The following is a 20,000-nucleotide window of genomic DNA, read 5'->3' as shown; positions in this document are numbered from 1 at the left end:
ATCGAGATCATCGAGCCCGCTCGTGGGACGAGCATCGTCGAACGAGGAAACACTGATCGGTGTCGCTGGTTCGCCGATGCTCACCGGCACCGCACTTGCCTCACTTTCGCTGACATCCGCCGACCCGTTCTGGACCGGTATCGGTTTCGGTTCGTGAGTGGGCGCACGCGGTAAGCTATGCTTCGCCAGCGCCTGCAGTGCACTCTGCTTCAGCCGCTTGCGGTTAGTCATGAGTCGCTTCCGGTGGTACTTTTCGCGCTGTATATCCAGTGAATCCTTCCGTCGCAGGATAATTTCCGGTTCGAAGGAAAAGTCCCGCACGTACTCATCCTTGATCGGTATATGCATTTACGGACGGACAGATTTCAGATTTCGGGTAGCGCAAGAGAATGGATGGCAGTTTGCCTTAGGGCGATGATATCAATGGAACACTTGGTAGCACAATTTATGGCGTGAGCAGTAGCTAGACACTTCTTATACGTGGTAAGGAATAGAATATTTTTTCTCATTTTGCAAATAATGTGTGCCATATGACAAGTCATATTTAAAAACATAGCAACCTACATTTCAAGACTTATTTTTTAAATGAAACTAACAACTCATGATGTTGAATCGCAAATCAGACAGATAATTTACTCTGCATTGAAAGGAACGAGGCATCCCCAACTGAATGTGTCATCATCGCGACACCACGACACCAAGAACAAAATACAACCTTGCCGATCGTGACTCACAGTCTTCATCTTGCAGTGAATGCAGTTCCGCCATGGTGAACTTTGAGAAATGATACGAAACGAAAAGGAATTATTCGAATCACGGTCCAAATAACAAGGTCGTTCCGACCCGCTGGTTTTGCCTCAATGAAATCTTGTGGCCGCAAGTAAGTCCGTCATATCATCGCGATTGCAACATGCCGTTGGGCGGCTTGATGCCTGATGCCATAAGGATTCCTAGCGCCACCGCATGTGAGCATTGTGTGCTGCTCCCGAAACTGACACCGTTGGCCGAGTGCCAAAAACACGTCAAAGACGACGGTAGCTAGCTAGACGACCATATCTTGGCGCGTAATTTTGCATGAAACGGGAGGGCGCGTTGGGTGCAAACTAGTTGCTGACAGCTCTAAAGGTAGAGATCGGAATCAGTGACGAGAGGCTAATCTCTGTAGCCATCTGCCACGGGGAGTATCCAATCGCGTCGCGTTAGTTAGTAGATGGTGGGGTTAGCTACGAACAACATCTACTAGCCGCAAGTCATCTACAGGAAAGCCTTAACTTAGTTCAAATACTACAAAAAATCGGCAGCAATAAATGGGTGAGCTCTACGGTTGCTTGAAAAAAAAGGACCTCCCAAAAAAATGGGGGCCAAACGTAGCGGTTATTGACAACAAACATCGGAAAGCCATCCGAAAGCCTATAATGCTGGGCGATCGCTATCGATAAACCTTGACGCCATGGTGTTGAGAACATTCAAATTCGTTCGAGCTACACTACAATAATGAATCGCTGCATCAAACACAAGCCAGCAACTGTACACACGACAACTCACATAACAGCACGGTAGGTGTGCTAAAGTGTTTGGTGGCGCCCCTTGCACCTTGGTAGCGACGATTTCGAGAAGTTGAACACACGCAGAGATGCGGCAGGATGCGACGACGTGAGGCGTTACTATAAGGTGTTTACGTCATGATCCATTTCGCGAAGGTGCAACCACACCGATACTACCATACACGATGACCACCACACACTCCTCCTTGCCCGTGATCCTTTTTGGCACTTTTCCTCCTCGTAAGGGGGCAAAACACAAGGCGGAGCGTGTCACTTACAATCCGGACTAGTCACAAACACAAGCACTCAACGGTAACCTCATCGGTGGCAAGTAGTAGCTTGCAAACGTACGATCGGAAGTGACCCAAATAAACAGTTCAACACAAACCAAAGATGAAGAAAAAGAGGAGGACCAGATGCCCAGACAGGGCGCGCGACATCCCAAACAGACATCTCAATCATCGTCGGTGGCAATCCACCAGCGTCAACGAGAACCACCTGACGGCATCACGATCAGCAGATCGTGGCGATCGTCATTGCATTTCGTCACCAACGGGCAAACAGGCAAGGGCCTGTCCCTTAAAAACCAGGTTCTGCAGTACCAGTAGTGGATTATGATCGCTAACGCGCCCGTGGCTTTCGCTTTCAGCGCACTTGGCATCGAGAATGGCGGCGCCGCCGTTTGTTTAGGGTTGCCAACGATCGGTGATCGACACTGTCATCAATCTGTAACGGAATGACCGTCAGCTAAGACCGTCCATCGGACACGGTCTCCACTGTATGCACCTGAAGCTGCGCCAGAAACCGGAAGAGTAAGTCCCTTTACTTCACACTGCGCTTCCGTTTTCCGCTGGTCTGGTAAACCGTAATAGCTCTCGTTGTACCAGCGAGAGAGCGAGGGAGAGAGAGAGGGTTTTATTTTTACAAACGACGAGAGTTTCCCACCTCTCGATAAACCCCTCGACAAGTCAGTCAGTCAGTCAGCCAGCCAGCCAGTCAGATAGACTAATTGTCTAGCAGGAAGAGAGGGAAACCGGGTGCGAGTGGAGGTCGCGTTCTTGAAACAAACGCGAGACGGCAAATTGCTTCCTTTTTTTTTCTTGGCACTCCCTACCCCTACTGCTCTCTGTCGCGCTCTCCCTCTCCCTCTCTCTCTCTCTCTCTCTGTTGCTATTTTTTGTGTTGGACATTTGTGTTGGCTGCTGTCTGTTGTTCGTGCGCTTTCGTAGTTCAAATTTCACAAAATTTTAACGACCTTCGAGTCGAACACGGCCTCGAAGCAACAATGAACCCCACCAAGGGCTGCACGGTTTCTTCCTGTGCTCTCAACATACAAGATCAAGATCACGCACGCACGCACGGACGCACGCACGCACGCACGAACTGATGGATGGATGGATGGATGGCCACCGGTTAGCATTTGACCCAGGAGTGTTGACAGGTCGGGATCAGATCAGCGAGAGAGAGAGGTTTGGAACCGTTTGGATGTTTTTGTTCTTGTTTAATGGATCACAGCATTCCAAGATTACCTTGACCTCACTCACCATTACGCACACACGCACACTGTCCCGCACTCATTTCCTCCGCAAACCGATCGACCGACTGTCACTCCCCGTCCGACGACGCGTCACTGTTCTGTCCGACTTTTTTCTTTTGGGGGGCGCCAAATCTGCCCAAAAACCGTCAGACGAAACGATCGCACCACGGCAAGAGCACGGCAGAACGCCAACCCTGGCGAAGCGCGAAAACTGAACTGTCGCGAACCGTTTCCCCGGGAATGGTCAGCCCCCGGGGAAACGATAACCGCCATCGTATCATCGCCGCCGCTACACTCTGTGTCTGTGCTGCTGCTGCTGCTGCTGATGCTGATGGATGGCGAACAGGATGGCACCGGGGTATGGGTGACGGGAGCACGGGAAAAGTTCACAATTTCCCGGCTGACCACCCGCCACCCGCGACACGCAGACACACCCAAGGTTCGCGGTTTTCTCGAGATCGGGATCTCGTCCGTTCACTCGCATTCTCTCTCCCTCTCTGTCTCGTGTGTCTCCGCGTCGTGATCCATCATTTCGGAGTGGATTGACGATCGTGTGGGTAACCGTTTAGTGTGTACCGACCGACCGACCGACCGACCGACCGACCGACCGACCGACAAAACCGATTTTTTTTGTTTTGCGCAAATCGGGAACCCCCGGTACGAGACACGGCCACGAAGTTCACTGTCACCTGTGCCGCCCCAACACACCCATATGACACCCGTGGCTCGCTACCCTTCTCCACTACCTTCACGCCGGGGGGGAGTATTGCGACATTGCAACATGGCATCGGTGCATTGTTTGAATGAAGCAGCAGCACCAGCATTGGCCGCCGTCGTCGCCATCGTCGTCGTCGTCGTCGGCAGGTCTATTTCCCGCGGTTTTTCCTCGCGTGCGCACGAGTGCGCACGTTGTGTTGAGTGGTCAGGCATGATGCCACGTAACTCCCGCGGCTAGATGCATGGCCGAACGTCATGCATCCATCCCGGAGGGGCAATTAGATTGGGTAGACCGGTAAGTGCGTGGATGTCGGCTACGGCCAACATTCCATATGCTCCAGTTGCGTCTACTTCCAGGAATAGATTAGGGAAAACACAGCCGTTTATGGACATCGGCAATCTTGTTTAGTATTTGATGATTTTGATGTCGTTTCGAGGCCAACTAGATTCTTGAAAAGTGACTTCAGTAACATCATTCCTATGATCCTTCCTATTCTTCTTTTATTTCCAAAGATTTCGTTAAATTTGCATTTCAGTTGCCAACCGTCATGAGCTGCTCCAGTCACTCAACGGTCAACCCGCTAACAACAACGGAATGATAGCGACGCCAGCTAGGCTCACCGGACGGCCGGCAACCAAGCAACAACAAAAAAAAACGGACGACGTCCACTTTTAACTTCAATTTAATTAACCGCGAACACTACACCGTACTTGCCGGTATATGAGACGGATATAGCGGAATGGGGGGGGGGGGGCCTGTCCACCACGGGCCGCTCACTCCTCGCGCGCTCATCGAAAGTTTACAACTTCCTGCTATTTACTGGAACGATTTATGCACTCGTTGTCGTCCCGTTCAATCGATCGATCATCTTCGCTCAACTCCTCACCATCGGGCGGTTACTAGGTATGGGCATGCATTCTACTAGCATCAGCTGTTGACCGCTGGTTGTGTCGGTGGCGACCAATACATCATCGCACGCACGGCCATTGCCATTGCGTCGTTCAGCACAACGCAACGGAACGCAGTGTTAGGTTAGGGACGCGTTACTGCCATTGAGCAGGAAATAGAATGAAAAATGGCATGCTAGTGACTCCGTGTTAGCTGTAGCGGTAGGTTGTGAATGGTGAAAACAATACTACCATTGGGCGATGTTGGTTGACTGGAGATACAGCATTAAAAAAAAAAAAACAAAAACAAAATAAAAACAACGAAATGCCAAACGTGGTCGCGTCACGTGCAACGAGCAACGATCAAATCAAATCAAAGCGCCAACCGGCCGATTTCGTGCGGATATCAATTTCCTGCAGCGCGGTGCATTGATGGAAGAAGTTAATGAAGCCAAGTGCTTGGCGCCTCCATTATGGCGCGCATAGCGTGCAAAGTGTGCAGCATGCAACACGTGCCGCGGGCCGGCATAATACCACCGCTACCCGCTGTTCCAGGATGCAAAAGCGGCGAAGGAAAGTGGCTGGAATCCTGCTTACTAGCGTGCGTATGTAACCATCCTCATCCGTTTCGTACGCCTCGTCGCTGCTGCTGGCGGAGCTGCTGTCCTGATCGACGGTATCGCTCATGCTCGGCATCGGCATCGGATAGAAGGCTTGCGTGCGCTTCCTGCGCGACTTCTTCTGACGCGGCAGGTTCTCCATCGATGCATTCAGTAGCCGCCGTTCGCGGAACTCTCTTTAGGTGCGAAAGCCAGACGACTCTCTACTTAGACTCTCATACTCATAACGCGTTCGATGCCGGCATGCCGGGTGTTGAGCGCAAGTGATAGGAATGCAAATTTACCTCAGAACCCGCTCGAAGCTGGCCCATTCTTCGTCGACCAGCTCCACGTTCTCCTCACCGAACTCCTCGTCGTGAAAGATGCGCTCCGTGTAGTCGGTGCTGTTGGCTCGCAGCCGCTCCAACCCACCGCTGGCGGCCAGATGCGCATTTCGATCGCGCATCTTGCCGCCCCGGTCCGTGCCCGACTTGCGCCACATGCTGCCACCGGCTGGTCCCGCGGTTCGCGAACAATCACTATCCTTTCTATCTAATGCTCTTCCGCGAACCAATATTCAGTTCTCGCAACAATAGCCAGACCCTAGCAACGGGAATGTCGAAGCGGTGCACTCTCGCAAACGATGACTAACTCGAACAATGCTTTTGCAACACTTTCCACAATTCGAAACAAGCGGGGAGCAGCAGCAAACGGTTTTACGTTCAGTGTCTACGGTCAGCGGCGTGACGTCCGTAAGACCGATCACTGCCTGACATCAGCGACAAAGGCAGCGAACGACCGGCGGAGAAACCTTTAGTAAAGTAGGAATTTATTTAATTCGGTACAATTTAGCCTCATTCCCGGCACCATGATATGTGATAACCATCACGCAGCCGGCCGGGACTGCTGGTCGCGCGGATAAGCAGAAAGATTGGCTTAACGAACGTGTGGCTGAGAAAGTGGCGAAGAGAACATGAATGCTCCATGGAACCTGCTACGATGCAGCAACCATGCAAACGAAATAGGTCACTTGAGCCTTCGTCAGCTCGGTGAAAAATTGAAGAGTTTTCTACATTCTTTACGATTAAGCAGATTTTGAAACCGTAAGACAAGATTTTTGGAGAAAGTAAGTGCAAGTAAATCAAAATCTAAGCGCAGCACTTCTGCAAAATGAAAGACACTTGTTAGAACGTCTTATGCATTGTTCTTCCACGAATAATCTTCATAAAAATCGCGGATCTGGTACAACTATACCAGTCGACCGATCTAGCAAAACCACATTTCCGAAAAGCCGTGTCTGAAGTGAACTTTTATGCCCTATCTTTGCACAGGATCGCACACACACACACACACACACACACACACACACACACACACACACACACACACACACACACACACACACACACACACACACACACACACACACACACACACACACACACACACACACACACACACACACACACACACACACACACACACACGAATTGCAGAATGATTCACACTGCACCGGTACTAACGGGTTCCGTCGAGGACCGAGATCGCGCAGCAACTGATCATGGCGATCCGCACGTCTACTAGCCACTGCACCAAGCCAGCAAGATTGAGAAGCTGGACGATGACTTCCTTCGGCCGTACTCCAATGGTGCTCCTCTTACGAACACCGCACACCGAACCGCAGAAGCACGTGTGTATGTGCGAACGGGACAAACATTTAAATTGATGGATTTTAATGGGAAAATTAGTGTTTCGCAGAGGGCGGCGACGGAAGGCAAGACGCATCACTCAGCGCGCTGGTTAACGCGTCTCAGTTACGCCGGCCAGTTTGAATTTGAACGTCGGCCTCGAGTACGAGTACACAGAGTGGAGGAGTGCTAGTGTTGGGCCCTTGCCCACACTTGATGAGTTAGTTACCTGGACCGTGGAGTATTGGTCGGCCCACAGTAGCGGATGGTGCCGCCTGGTGCGCTCCTTACGCGCCGTTTCCATGTTCACCATCGTGGTCGTCGAGGTGGAAATCTTATTTCCGGTGAGAGTTCACAAAAGAACTTTGGTTCGCAGCAAAATCCGGACCAACCGACCGACTGGCCGGACAGCAGCAGTAGCAGCACCACCAGCTGGTCGTTGCCGTCGATTTGAAGTTATACTAGCTTTTAAGAGATACCGAACACCGAGATTCCCTTTTATAAACTTCGCACCCCGCAGACATCTTTCGCAGGCCGAATTTGTGTTCCAGCTCCAGGCCGGGTATTGTGCCAATGTTATCGAACATTCAATATTAACTTAGCACCTGCGCGCTTGGCTGCTTTAATTAATCCAGAATCGCTCGCTCGCTCGCTCGCTCGCTTGGCAATTAGAAGATCGCGAACGAATTGCGTCATCATTGCACGGACTTCCGTCTGCAAACGCATGCTTCACGAACCGATCCGGTTTGATGTTTGTTTTGCTAATCATAAGCGTTGTTTTAGGCTGTCGCATTAATCCCGCCCGGACCTGGCTAGGGAGCGGGACTTTGGGACAAAGTCGAACATCGTTCGGGTTTATGAATTCCCCCCCGACCGCGAATGACCAGATGCGTCTGTTCATCACACCGCGAATCACGCGTTTCTTTGCCATCAATGCGTGGTCACGGTCCTTGGTTCTCGTTGCGGTAGGTCAAGGCAGCTTAGGGTATACGCCGGTCAATGATCTGCTTGGCTAGCCACGCGCCTAGACAGACTAATCAGTCGTGATAAAGTCGGAATTGGGTGTAAAGTCAGCACTAAATGGCCCTTTTGATGCCATGCTTTAGGTGTCTGAACATAGACGGTGCGGTGCATTAGATAAGCAAAGTGCTGCAGTATGATTAATGTGGCAAGGCATTCTTTTATTGTTATATAAAGTTTCTACCTTCCAGACGATATCAGACATTATCAGCAATATGAGGAGCTTCACGCCATCCAATTAGTTGCATCTTTCGTACACCAGCACCAATGTTGCAATTCCTTGCGGAAAAGATAATTCTATTTTCGCTTATCTCTGTCGCACTCAGGCCGATCGAACCACCGATGGGGCGAAGGTACCGGATTTCGGTATCTAACCAAAAAGTCAATAAAAAATATCCTCCAGCCCTTGGTAACCATCGCGCGAACCATGCGAACATGGGGAACGTCCCAGCCGCAAAACCAATTTCGATTCCAGATAATCCCCTTTCCCGTGAACTCCATGCTGCTTTGAATCCGATCAGATACGGTGGTCATGCTGGACGGCAGCTACCTCGATCGATCACGCGTGCTCTAGATACCGCCAAAACCCTTGCGGTCGGAATTTATTGCATTTCTTACGCTCCCGGTGGCGGTATCGTTTAATGTTTGCTTGAAGGTGCTTCGAAGAAAGAGAATCCGGCCATCATGCTTCCCATTGTACGCCGCGAACGGTCTGCGGATTGTGCGTAATCCAGATAGCCGCCCACTTGTTGTGTTGGCACCAGGTGCCATAAACTCGTTCTAGCAAAAACGAGTCAACATAAGCGTCGCGTGTTGTCGCAGGTGCTACAGTTTTTATTTGCCAACCAGCAAACACGCCACAGAACACCCGGCCGTTCTGTTTGCCCAACGGCGTAACGGCACACGTAAGACGATCCGCCATTCTTTGTGGCGCCCCTACTATCCGGACTGGTGGTGAAAAAAAAGGACGGCACTCGATACGGTTCGTGGCCGGGAACAGTGAGAGCGTCAAGCATTGGCAGTGTCGGGCATGATAAAAACGCTCCTCGAAGAGCTGTTGGTTGTGGCTGGCAGTTTGTGACAAGCATTTAATTTAAAATCCCTCCCAAGGTGTCCTTAAAGGCGGCAGCGTAATGCATAACTTAGTGACAATTAGCGCACTATAGACACCTTATCTCCGCGAAATTTAATCACAAGCGTATGTGTCGGTACCTTGGAATACGGTACTGCAACCAATGCAACTGCACCCTCGATGCGTTGCATCATTGAGGTCAACGTCAAGGCCACAGGGGGGAGGGAGGCGGTCTACCGGAGGTCTACCGGAACCGGTGCGCGACGCAATGCGCATAATGCACAGTGGACACGTGCGGTGTGTCCATCGCCAGTACACGGAGACACACACACGCACAGACACTCAAGTCAACCGAACCGGTTCCAAGTAGGCGATGTCCATTGGGGGAGGGGTACGTGGTACACGTCTCGGAACGGGCGCGCGCCCGCCCGGTTCGCGCATCGATGACCAAATGACGCGGGAGCGCGAGCGCGCGCGCGCGCGTGCGTTCCATGGTTGACCTACACGGCCATGTTGTAGCATGCGTAACCCGAGAATGCAGTCACGTGCTGGCACGCTGCGCTTTCGTCAGGCTTGGATCGGAGTTGCAGGAGCAACGCACGCGCCAGACCACCTCCACCGTATGCACCACTTACCGTGTTTTCGTTACTATCCATTCCGTCGCCTTTGCCCTGGTAACCGACATCCTGCAGTAATGCTGTCGTGTAGCGGTTAAGTCGACGCGGATTAAACGGGGGTTTTCCATCAATTTTCATCGCTTGTTGAGCGGCCACTACTTGGTGATCCTTACGCGTGATCCCCAAATCCTGCTGCCAGCAGGTGAACTAAGCACAGAACAATCGAACAATGGTTCCACGTGGCCAAGCGGCCAACCCCACTAGTGTCCGTTGCGGGGCTCAGAACGAAAGCACCTTTCGCTCGGTACTGAGCCGCTAATTGGAGGGTTGGCAAAAATAATAAAACCCGGAAATCGAACCTACCACCCGGCCATCCCGATACCGTGTTCGGTTTTGCGATAAAATCTTGGCCCCGGTAACGGGTAAAAGCATTTCGATGCCCGGCCGATGGCACACGCTTCCCGATATCGTTACGCGCTGGATCGGCGGCCAGCGAGCCCGCAGTGGACAAAACTGCTTGACCGCCAACAGAAAGGGTGCACCGAGGGGAGCACGACCCATAGTGCACGACCCACCCAAAATCGCACGAGCAGAAAGATATTGCCGCCAAATCAAAAGATCCCACCGACCAGGGAGATTTCTTATCGCTGCTCAAATCTACGGTACTGTTATCGTCGTGTTCGGTTCAAGAAGAGCGGACCATTAGTGGACCTTGGTTTTTCCGAAGCCTCCGAGTAGCGAGCAGACATCGGGTGAAGTTCAATGTGATGGCCACGGTTTGAGATAGCGCACTGGGCGCCAGTTTTTCAATGAACTCTGTGCAGTAGACACCGGAATCAATGAAACATGGAGCAAAGAGTGTAATTATGCTACTTCAATTTACTAGGAAATAATTGGTTGTGTACATCTCGGTCAGGTAAGTATTTTGAGAACTTAAAAAAACGATTATCTTCTATTTACTCTCCTTTTGAGTGTCTTTGAAATTTCTTTTTAGAGTAAATGTCGAATATAGTATTTGAACTTATTTAAATGCTGCTCTGAAACCAACAACCACTAAAATCAATTCTAAAAGAAATTGAATCGTACCAGTTCAATCCAATTGTGATAACATTGATTAGGTGTCCGATCTATTGTTCAAAAAATCAAGTATTTAATAAGACTCTTAAGCCTTGTCACCACTACTTTCTTTGTCTGGCAACCGAATCACGACCCTCATTCCATTTAGCTGCCTTGAACATCATATTGTGCACCGTCAGGCATTGTGCTATTAAACAAAGTTTATAAACACTTCCGCAAGATAGCGACTACCGAATAGTAAAGCGATAAACTCACGCGACGAAGTCTGGATTGATAAGGTAGTTACTATGGCCACCGTTGCAACCGTCTCTTTTTCGCTCTCGCTTTCTTGAAAAAAATCGGACAATTTTTGGCATAATTTGATGAGCCACCTTGGCTGATAAGCGTTATCAGTGATAACAGGTGGAAAAAGTATCATTTCTATTTGTTGAAACATGTCATCCCTGCTCGCGAAAGCAAAACATCCGAAACAAACAGAAGCATCGAACGACGGCTATGAGGACAAATGCACTTATCAGTAGGAAGTAAAGAAATCTGCACTTTTAGGTACGCTAGTTTCAGGCATGTCAAGATAAAAGGTACATTTCGTATGATCTAAAATTTATTGGGGGATATAATTTTGAAACTCTCTACCATTCGGTTTCTGTCGTTAGTCAGGTTAATGAAAGCAGCTTATTGGCGAACCATTCTTGATAAGCACAACAATAGAGCGCGGAGCATAGATTGTATATGGCCTACCATTTGTAACGCCTCGTTGCTCCATATAATGTTATCAGATACAACCTGCTAATCTTCTAATCAACCATTCGGAAATCGCTTTGATACGAACAATGGTGCCAAGCTGTGTTTATCGGCGTAACGAACATAATCAGTCGTAAGCCATGCCTTACTAGTATTCAGAAGGACCGAATTCAGAAGAGAAAAAAACACGACATCGATGCCATACACCATGCGAATATGCGCCCTGTTCCTTGTGCTGCATAATAATTATCCAAGTGTGGATCACGTAAAAGTGATCATTTTATATTTCAACACCGTACGTGAGACCCTCGGCTTGTCCATGTGTTTGCGAAACGATCAAAATATTTCTTGGCAATTTTAAAACAATCGATAACCTTTCCGTCTGTCCCCGCCATCGTCCTTTGCGTAGCGGTTGTCAACAACATGCCAAATCACTTAGCGTGGCGGCTATGTCTATGGTGGCAAACATAAAAGGGGCGCCACCAGGGCAGAGTACTTACCAGCGTGTGTGTATACCCGAGGCCCGGTTCCTCATCGTCGCTTTGTAGCTCGGCAATCATCTGCTTCACCGGGGTAATCTTCGATGGCACCGTCAGCAGATCCATCTCACCGCCACTACCCGCGAAGCCAAACTTTCGGTTCTTCATCGTTATTCGTACCACAGGGGCGGAAATCACTTATCGTTCAACAGTTTTCACAAACGTGGCAACACTCTGCTCATACAGTGCTGATGCTCATTTACTTTTGGCGTTCCGTTCTTTGCTCACTACTATTCGAAAGTACAACAGTCACACATACAGGCAGACACAAATACACAGATCAAGATAATAAAACAGACACCTGAAAACGAGAGAGAGAGAGAGAGAAATGAAAATACATTAATCCAATATTTGGGCAAGAGCGAATCCGATAGCATGAATCGTGTCAATAGAATAGGTCAACGGTGAGACAGAATGGCACGTGACACGCTTCAGGTGACGTAGTCCATCATCAGATGATAGTAAGGTGAATAGATGGCATAGTTGGGTGATAATGAGACATTCAAACTGCGACGATTAGCGACCGTATGCAACTGTTGAGGCTGGATTTGAGGCCACAGTCTTCCTCTGCAGCGAGACATCACGAGATTCAATCAAGACGCAAAAAAAATCAAGAAACACTTAAAAGGAACCACTTGTGGCTTGTTATGTTGCTCCATATGAAGTCCAATAAATCTGCAAATCGCAGCATAACTAAACTGACCACGACAGTCACAGTTTACGATGATTCATTTTTAATCCCTTGTTTTCCACAACTCGTTTATATTGCAGAGCACAGCGAGCCACCACTCGAAACCGTCGAGATAATACAAAACCGACGATGGCATTTGAGGCACCATAAACGTGGAGATCTGCTCGGGGATGTCTCCGCAATACCCGTTTTCAAAGTGATCCCTGTGCAGCGATCGAAATGGCGATCCCCGGATTAGCCCCACGGATACACGAAAATCCCTGGAATTCCCCGTGACACACTCTTCGAAGCAAATGGCAAGCAATCGTCGTATTACCGGTTAGTTATGATTGTAGCGTGATCGCTAAGGGGTCATAACTTTTGAAAGCTATCCAGCGCCACCACTCAATAGCCCACCCCAACATTTCGCGCAATGGATCCAGTTGATTTAATGACACGGCTAACGGTAGCTATTAGACGCCCATGGGAATTACGCTGGTAATTGAATTTACGTGCAAGCGTCCATTAAGCCAGCATGTGATCATTAAGGGTAAGTTACCATATTTGGAACCGTGTTGGGTGTACTCCGTATCATTCACCAGCGAGCTTCAAAATTAGAATCTCAAATCAGTTTGTTCGGTCATTTGTAGGAGCATCGTCGGCCATCACACCAAGATAATAGACTACAGTACTCCAGGCGACAAGGACGGCTATCGATTGTTTATGCTAAACAAACAGCTCGATCTCGATAGCCTCCGGCAGGGATGGGTTCGTCAAGTACAGATTGACGAACCTCCTCACAAATTGCTGGTGCGCGTGCTGGTACCATCGGTATGCATACGGCCACAGCAAAGACGTAGCGCCTATCAATGGAAAGAGTGACAGTGGCGATCTTAATTCCTAACAACCGTGACTGCTCGAGGCAATCGCTTGACAGATAAGATATCGGTCGCAGGCATCGTGCCGTGACCGGTGTTGCGCACGCCCCCCGCCAGTCGACCACTTTAATCGGTTCCTTCTGGTTCGCACCCAGTTTTGGCACGCCAAATGAAGATGTGATGATTGATTGCATTGCATGGCGAACACGGGACTAGCCACTCACACCGCGTAACACTGGATTTCGAGAAAATTCCAATGAAAACCTTACACTTGGTCCAGGTACGGGCCCCTTTCCACGGTACAGGTAAAGCAGGACGGTACGCGTCCTTGACATTGGCGCTAGGGACGGGAAATCGGTAATGCAGAGGTAGCAGCAATCGTGAGATCCTTCACAGGTACACGTGGAGATAACGGAACGACCTCACAAGATAGATCACGTTTACACAACCAGAAGCCGGTCTAGGCGCACTGCGGCACACACTCAAGACATACCGAACGGATAATCTGGATTCCTTCAAACACTCTGCGCGTGGACTTTTGCTATAAATTTCGATTCGTTTTGGATAATCGTTTCATTTCATTTCGCGTCGCGATCAATATTCAGCCTGATGATCAGCACGATCACGATCACAACACCACGATCAATAAGCAGTAGCAACGCGAACGTAAAGAACCGGAAACCACGGTTAGCCCCAGAGCGCTAAGCCACACCACGCTGCCTCAGCTGTGCGCGCCACACTACTTACTGCGATGATCGAACAACGGATGGTGATGATGGAGCGGCCCCAGGGAGAGCGGTCGCGGCGTTAGCACCCCGAGAGTGACTACTGCTGCTCGACGACGACGACGACGACGACGACGACACTCTGACTGTTTACATCGCGGGCGTACACACAGACAAACAGCTGTGCCACACTTTGCAGGCTCCAGCCGATTGGCAAGGCAAGTGTTTCGCGACACCTCGGCACCACCTCATCAGCCCTCGCCTTCACCCTCGCCCAGTTCCTGTTACGCTTGTGTCTAGCGCCTGCTGTCTAGGGGCAGGCGATATGGCCGCAGTTGAGTTACAGGGCGGTGTGTGATTAACACATGTATTAACACAACACACTCGCCGACACTCAGTTCTGACACACTGCCGCCACCACAAACAAACCCTCAGCCAACGGTTACCCCTTCAGAAGGCCAGAATGGGTCATCGGGAACGTGGATTGCAGTGTCCGGTTTAGGTCGATCCAACGCATGTTGTGCAAAGTCTTCGTTTCACTCACCAACTCTCCACGGTGTATGATATCTGTGCTTATCGAGCAATGGCTGATAGGCGTGCTGATCTGATGGAACTGCACAAGGCAGAAGATGACTTAACCAACCGGCATCGTGAAAGGAACAAGCGAACGATCAGGCACCGCGGTTCCAGTAGTGTGCGATGTGCGATAAGCGATGATTCAAAACCAGAACGCGAGATGAGTGGCGGGTGAGCAAGGAAAGAGAGAAACCGCTACCTTATCACAAATCCCGGCTTGTCTGGCACACTATTCACAGCGAGATGCGTGATGAGCGGCCTCGCCAGATTGCTCCGGCTGCTGCTGCTACTGCTGCTATGAACGATCGAACCGGTCAACGAACGATCTCAAGTATCTCACGGGCACACACACACACAGCGCAGTAGAGCATTCTGACTCAGGGTTGCAAAGGAACTTCACATATTATTCCTCGAAGAACATAATGATCCAAATTGAGCATGAAAGCGAAAGGGCTGGGAAAACATGTGGACAGCTTAACATCGACGTCATTCGTCAGGGCTCTTTATTGCTCTCAGTGAGGTACTACTTTATAGCATCACCCGTGCTCATCATGCTGGGAACAGGCTGAGGCGCTAATTAGGGTGTCGCCTGTAAGGCCGAAGAAGATTATCAGTCTAGGCAGGCCAGCAACAGTAATGTGTCTTGTAGCTCCTTCGGCCGAGGCGTCACCATCAAAATGCATTTGTTCGCAACAGTCTGCGGCTGTTGGTGCAATTAGGTTTAGCAAAGAACGGTCTCCGCTCTGTAAACATGGGACACATCTGGCGTCGGTATAACAATTAGCTTCGCCCAGCTGCTGTGTTTTGGCAACAAAAAAAAGGGCTAAACTTTTTTCTCCAGATACTTTCATACTGAAGAAGAGCCTATTATGTTTAAATAAATTTTATAAAATTCTTTACGTTCTGTTAGCATGCTTGTTATTATACAAAAATAATCCTGATTATTATAATTTTATGAATCCTTCTCAATCACGGTGAGCCTCGAGCGCACGACAACATCGAACAGTGATCGGGTCATTGTCGCTTCTCGTCCTTAATACGGACCGATTCCAGACAACGGTGCCACTCGAGCCTCGAGGAGGCGGTATAGGAGGGAAGGTCACTTTCACACAATGTCATCGTCACACCGATGGCTGTCGTATCACCATATCCGGTTTGAACCGCAAATAACATCCGAAATCCGCCTCGAGCCAGATATTTCTAGAATCCCAAACCAACCATCAACAGATAATCATCATCGCGTGATTACTTTACCTCGTCAGATTGACGCGATGCAAGAAGCGACCATTAATGCAAAAAATGGACTCCGAACGTATGAGGTACGTAGCTGAACTAAAGCGATATTGCCGGAAACCATGTAGTTCACGCAATGTTAGATGGCGAACTAGCGCAGTTGGGTGAAGTTCTGCCTCATCATTCGCTAGCAATACACATTCTGACACAGAGAACATGCACTTCAGGCCTGAAACACTTCATACCCAAGGGTACATTTTAATCGGCGAGGTCTCTCGAGCGGCCGTCTTGAGACCGGCGGAAACTAAATAGCCGCAATACATAGACATTTAGTTTCCATCGGGAACTATTCGGCCTTTGTGCCCAAACAGTTCCCGCCGGGCTCAAAATGTCCACCTCATATGTGTCGCAAATAGGTTCCATCGGGAACTATTCGGCCTTAGTGCCCAAACAGTTCCCGCCGGGCTCAAAATGTCCAGCTCGTAAAAAATATCACTTTGCGAGAACGAGAAAGCTAGAATAAGAAAGAGTGAGAGATTGAATGCCGCGGTTGTAAATGAAAGTGGAAAAATTACATCACGTAGTCATTGACGATTAAAATGACTGAGAGGCGCATTGCAAACTATCCTGGCTCGTGTAGTGCATGTGCAATGGTAAGTATTGTTGTGTTTAGGAGTAGATTTATGTTTCGAAAATTAATTAATCTGATCTCTGAACATTTCAGTTTAAAGGTACCGGGTCTATGATCGTGTAAAGATGACAGGATATCTCTATTAATCCTTCAGACAAGGAGTTGCGCCGAGGACCAGGGAGGAGTCAAGATTTCCTGCATCAAGATCAACAAGCAGAAAGTGAAATGTACAGAAGCAGATAGTTGTGTACAGCGAAAACAGTATATTGTACGTGACCCTAGAACTGCCTGCCGTAGAACATTCGAAGCCAAAGCCATTTGCGGTGAATCATCTGTGCTGTAGCACATCAACAATATCACATGGATATAAAAAAATGTGCAAAATAATAATATGAAATTCAATATTAAAAAATGTACTCCAAAAGTACAAAACCCTACATGGGTTTCATTATTAAACTTATTATTTATTATTAAATATTTTGATAAAATGTGAAAACGATCCAAGCAGGCTATAAAATCTAAAAATAGAATAAAAACGCTCCAAGCCGGTTTTAAAACAGTGTCCAAATAGTGTCCGCCGGTCGCAATTTGTCCCACTACAGCGTCCAAATAGTTTCTGCCGGTCGCAATTTGTCCCACTACAGCGTCCAAATTGATGCCCATCGAGAGGGACAATCCGCGGATTGTGCTGCGGCCGAATAGGTGCTACGGACGCAAAAATATATGGAAAATTTGCTTGATATTTTGGGATTGGGCACCTCTTTGGGCATCAGACAATCCGCGGATTGGGCATCAAAACGGTCTCTCTTTCCTCGTTGGGGAAGGACAATCTGCTCCCGAGGCCATCACAGTTCCGCTCGGCAACACGGTAGTATGTTCCGCGAAAAATTCAGCACATTGCGTGACCCGGTCGTCAGACTTGCAAAAGGTCCGCGCGGAATAATAAATTAGCGCAATTAGTTGATACTCTTTGACCGCATCCGTCATAAGCGGAGTGAAAGATAGGGACAGATCACCTTGAACATAATCACCAATCTGCCGTATAACGATCGTACGAGGATGCGGCCAGCGTTTCAGTATCATGCATTCCCTGGCTAACCTCGTTGTTGTTGCTTACTCAATGATGCTTCACGTACTATTTGGGCAATTATTAAAGAAATATGTTTAATAAATAAATGTTTCTACTTTCAGCATAACGTACATAATAAGGGGAGGCAGAAATTAGGAGGAAAACATCTCAAGGCAGCTGTATATCGTAATAAATTGAAAGCAAAATGGGAAAAAGTAGGTGTAGCGATGATCTTTATTAATTACAGTTTAGCAATTAGCCATCTGATCTCCGTGATCATCAAACAGAAGCGTGGAGCTATTCGTCTATTGTGTTCCGCTGTGATCAACCGTTGATTCTGATAGTTTACCGCGCAACGATCAATCACGCCCTAGCCTGCCTTCCCCGTTTACTTCCCCGCTTAGTCCCCGATTAAACCCCGAAGTACCTCTAACTAAACTTTCCACTGGCGAAACAATTGATGGAATGTCTCACGCAAACGATGAACCGTTAAACCGTTTACCGTTTGTCTCCATAAATGATAGCATCGATCAGCCGCTGCGGTTGTGCGGAAATGGAAAGATAACAACCTCGACAAAGGTCACCCTTTTGCTAGTGCCATTTGCGCCGGATGTATGGGGTTTCGCGATCAGCACCTTGAAAGTAATCGTCATTCTGTTCTTTGAAAGCCACTTCACTTAGTACTTCACCGACGCGTGACGCAATGGAGGTCTGACCGACAAGGTGGTGGTGTGGGGTTGGATTGCACTCCAACCGGTGGGTGCAGCTCGGGGCACGAAACATGATACCAATGGTCCACACACACCCGAGGAGGATGGTCCACCAGTGTATGCTAAAAGTGCTGACGAGTGCGAGAAGGAGTGGTGCTGATCGAGAACCCCTCACCCAAGACCTATCTCGGGAAATAGCGGGGGCAAGTTCAGTGTCACGCCGCTAACCGCGATCTAATTGCAATGTGTGTTCCCGCACACCCCGCAGGTATTGTGGACCAATGGGGCACCGTGACACTCCCGTTGGTACGCCGTTTGCGAAGCGTAAATTGTTTCATCGGCGCAGGGCTACAGAAACTCCGATACCTCAGCACATGGCGGCGCGCCCTGCACCCGATGTCCGGACCCATGTGTTGGCGTGGCGGAACGATGGCATGGGAAGGGAATCTTTTTGACGCGCCGTTATCCACATACTGTGTTTGCCGCTAATTAGCGTGTCGGTCGACCAGCGTGTCCGATTTCGTTACAAGGACACATTTTTAACGAGGAAGGTGCAAACTGCTTGAGGAAATGTGACTCTGCTTGACTTACCGCACACGCGCCTGATACCAACGCCGTAGAAAGGTCGAGAAGCATAATCTTCTAATGCTGCAGCAAAAGTGAACAAGAGGATGGTGCTGGAAGACGGTTCTTAGCAACCACCGGATATCCCTCGATCCTTTCACTGATTTCACTAGTTTTGGGATAATTTGTTGAAAAACGCTCAGCACAAACAACGCACTAATGCCGTAATGGGATCACACACCGGTATCAACGGCAAGACACGCGATCACACGAAACGATAGGCGGCAAGACGCACGATCCGACGACGACGATGTCACAATGAAACACCAAACCGATCACGATGAAATGCAGCCGACAAATGCTGAAATCCGGCAACAACGCCTCGGCCTCACCTTCCACGATGATCACCGCGCACGCTTGAGAACGCTAACGGACTACCCCCTCCCCAGCCTCACCTTAGCGATCGCGATCGATCACACGGTAGCGGCGGGAGACGATGACGATGGTGGTGGCGGAGCGGCGTACGCAGCTTCTTCTTTGTCGCATTGCGAAGATGCCGTTGCGAAAACGGTACGACGAATGACGAAGGAAGTGAAAACGACGCTAAAGATACGCGATGGCCCGAAACCTGAATGGCGGGCTAGCGGATCGTGATTTCGGGAATGGAAATTCAACAAAAATATGGGCTGGGATTCACTGGCCATCGGGCATGCCGAGGCTGGATGCGATGCTACCAGAGGATAACGATGAGAATGGGCGCGGGAGCGTTTGAAATATCGGGTCTCGATCCTGAACATGAGGTAGCACGCGGACCTGTCTCGAATTTCTTCTTTCTGGCCGGCTTTCGCGGCGAAGACGAGCTGACATGATTATGACAACATCAATTTGTCGGCATAGTGCCGCCA

The 20,000-nt window shown here is 49.3% G+C and overlaps 1 protein-coding gene across 18 annotated transcripts in view; it reads right to left on the bottom strand.

Moving 5' to 3' along the window:
- The window catches only part of LOC125959068 (chloride channel protein 2), a 26,247-nt gene extending 6,988 nt beyond the window's left edge, over positions 1-19,259 (bottom strand). For 2 of the 18 annotated variants that reach the window (XM_049691825.1, XM_049691829.1), the window contains exons 1-2: positions 3,074-3,287; positions 1-473 (exon numbers count right to left, since the gene is read on the bottom strand). The exon at positions 1-473 is cut by the window's left edge and continues 63 nt beyond it. In XM_049691825.1, coding sequence (XP_049547782.1) covers positions 1-348 — 348 coding nt within the window. In that variant the 5' untranslated portion in view covers positions 349-473; positions 3,074-3,287. Of the gene's footprint in view, positions 474-1,545; positions 2,475-3,073; positions 3,288-5,283; positions 6,308-6,808; positions 6,829-7,202; positions 7,429-12,000; positions 12,341-13,856; positions 14,312-19,122 lie in introns of those variants that run through there. The other 16 variants (XM_049691839.1, XM_049691835.1, XM_049691842.1 and 13 more) reach the window with 13 other exon arrangements.
- Between the last annotated feature and the right edge of the window lie 741 nt (positions 19,260-20,000).

The sequence above is a fragment of the Anopheles darlingi genome, chromosome 2 (assembly GCF_943734745.1).
Source record: "Anopheles darlingi chromosome 2, idAnoDarlMG_H_01, whole genome shotgun sequence".
Lineage (NCBI taxonomy): Eukaryota > Metazoa > Arthropoda > Insecta > Diptera > Culicidae > Anopheles > Anopheles darlingi.
This window is presented reverse-complemented; position numbering and strand designations above follow the sequence as displayed.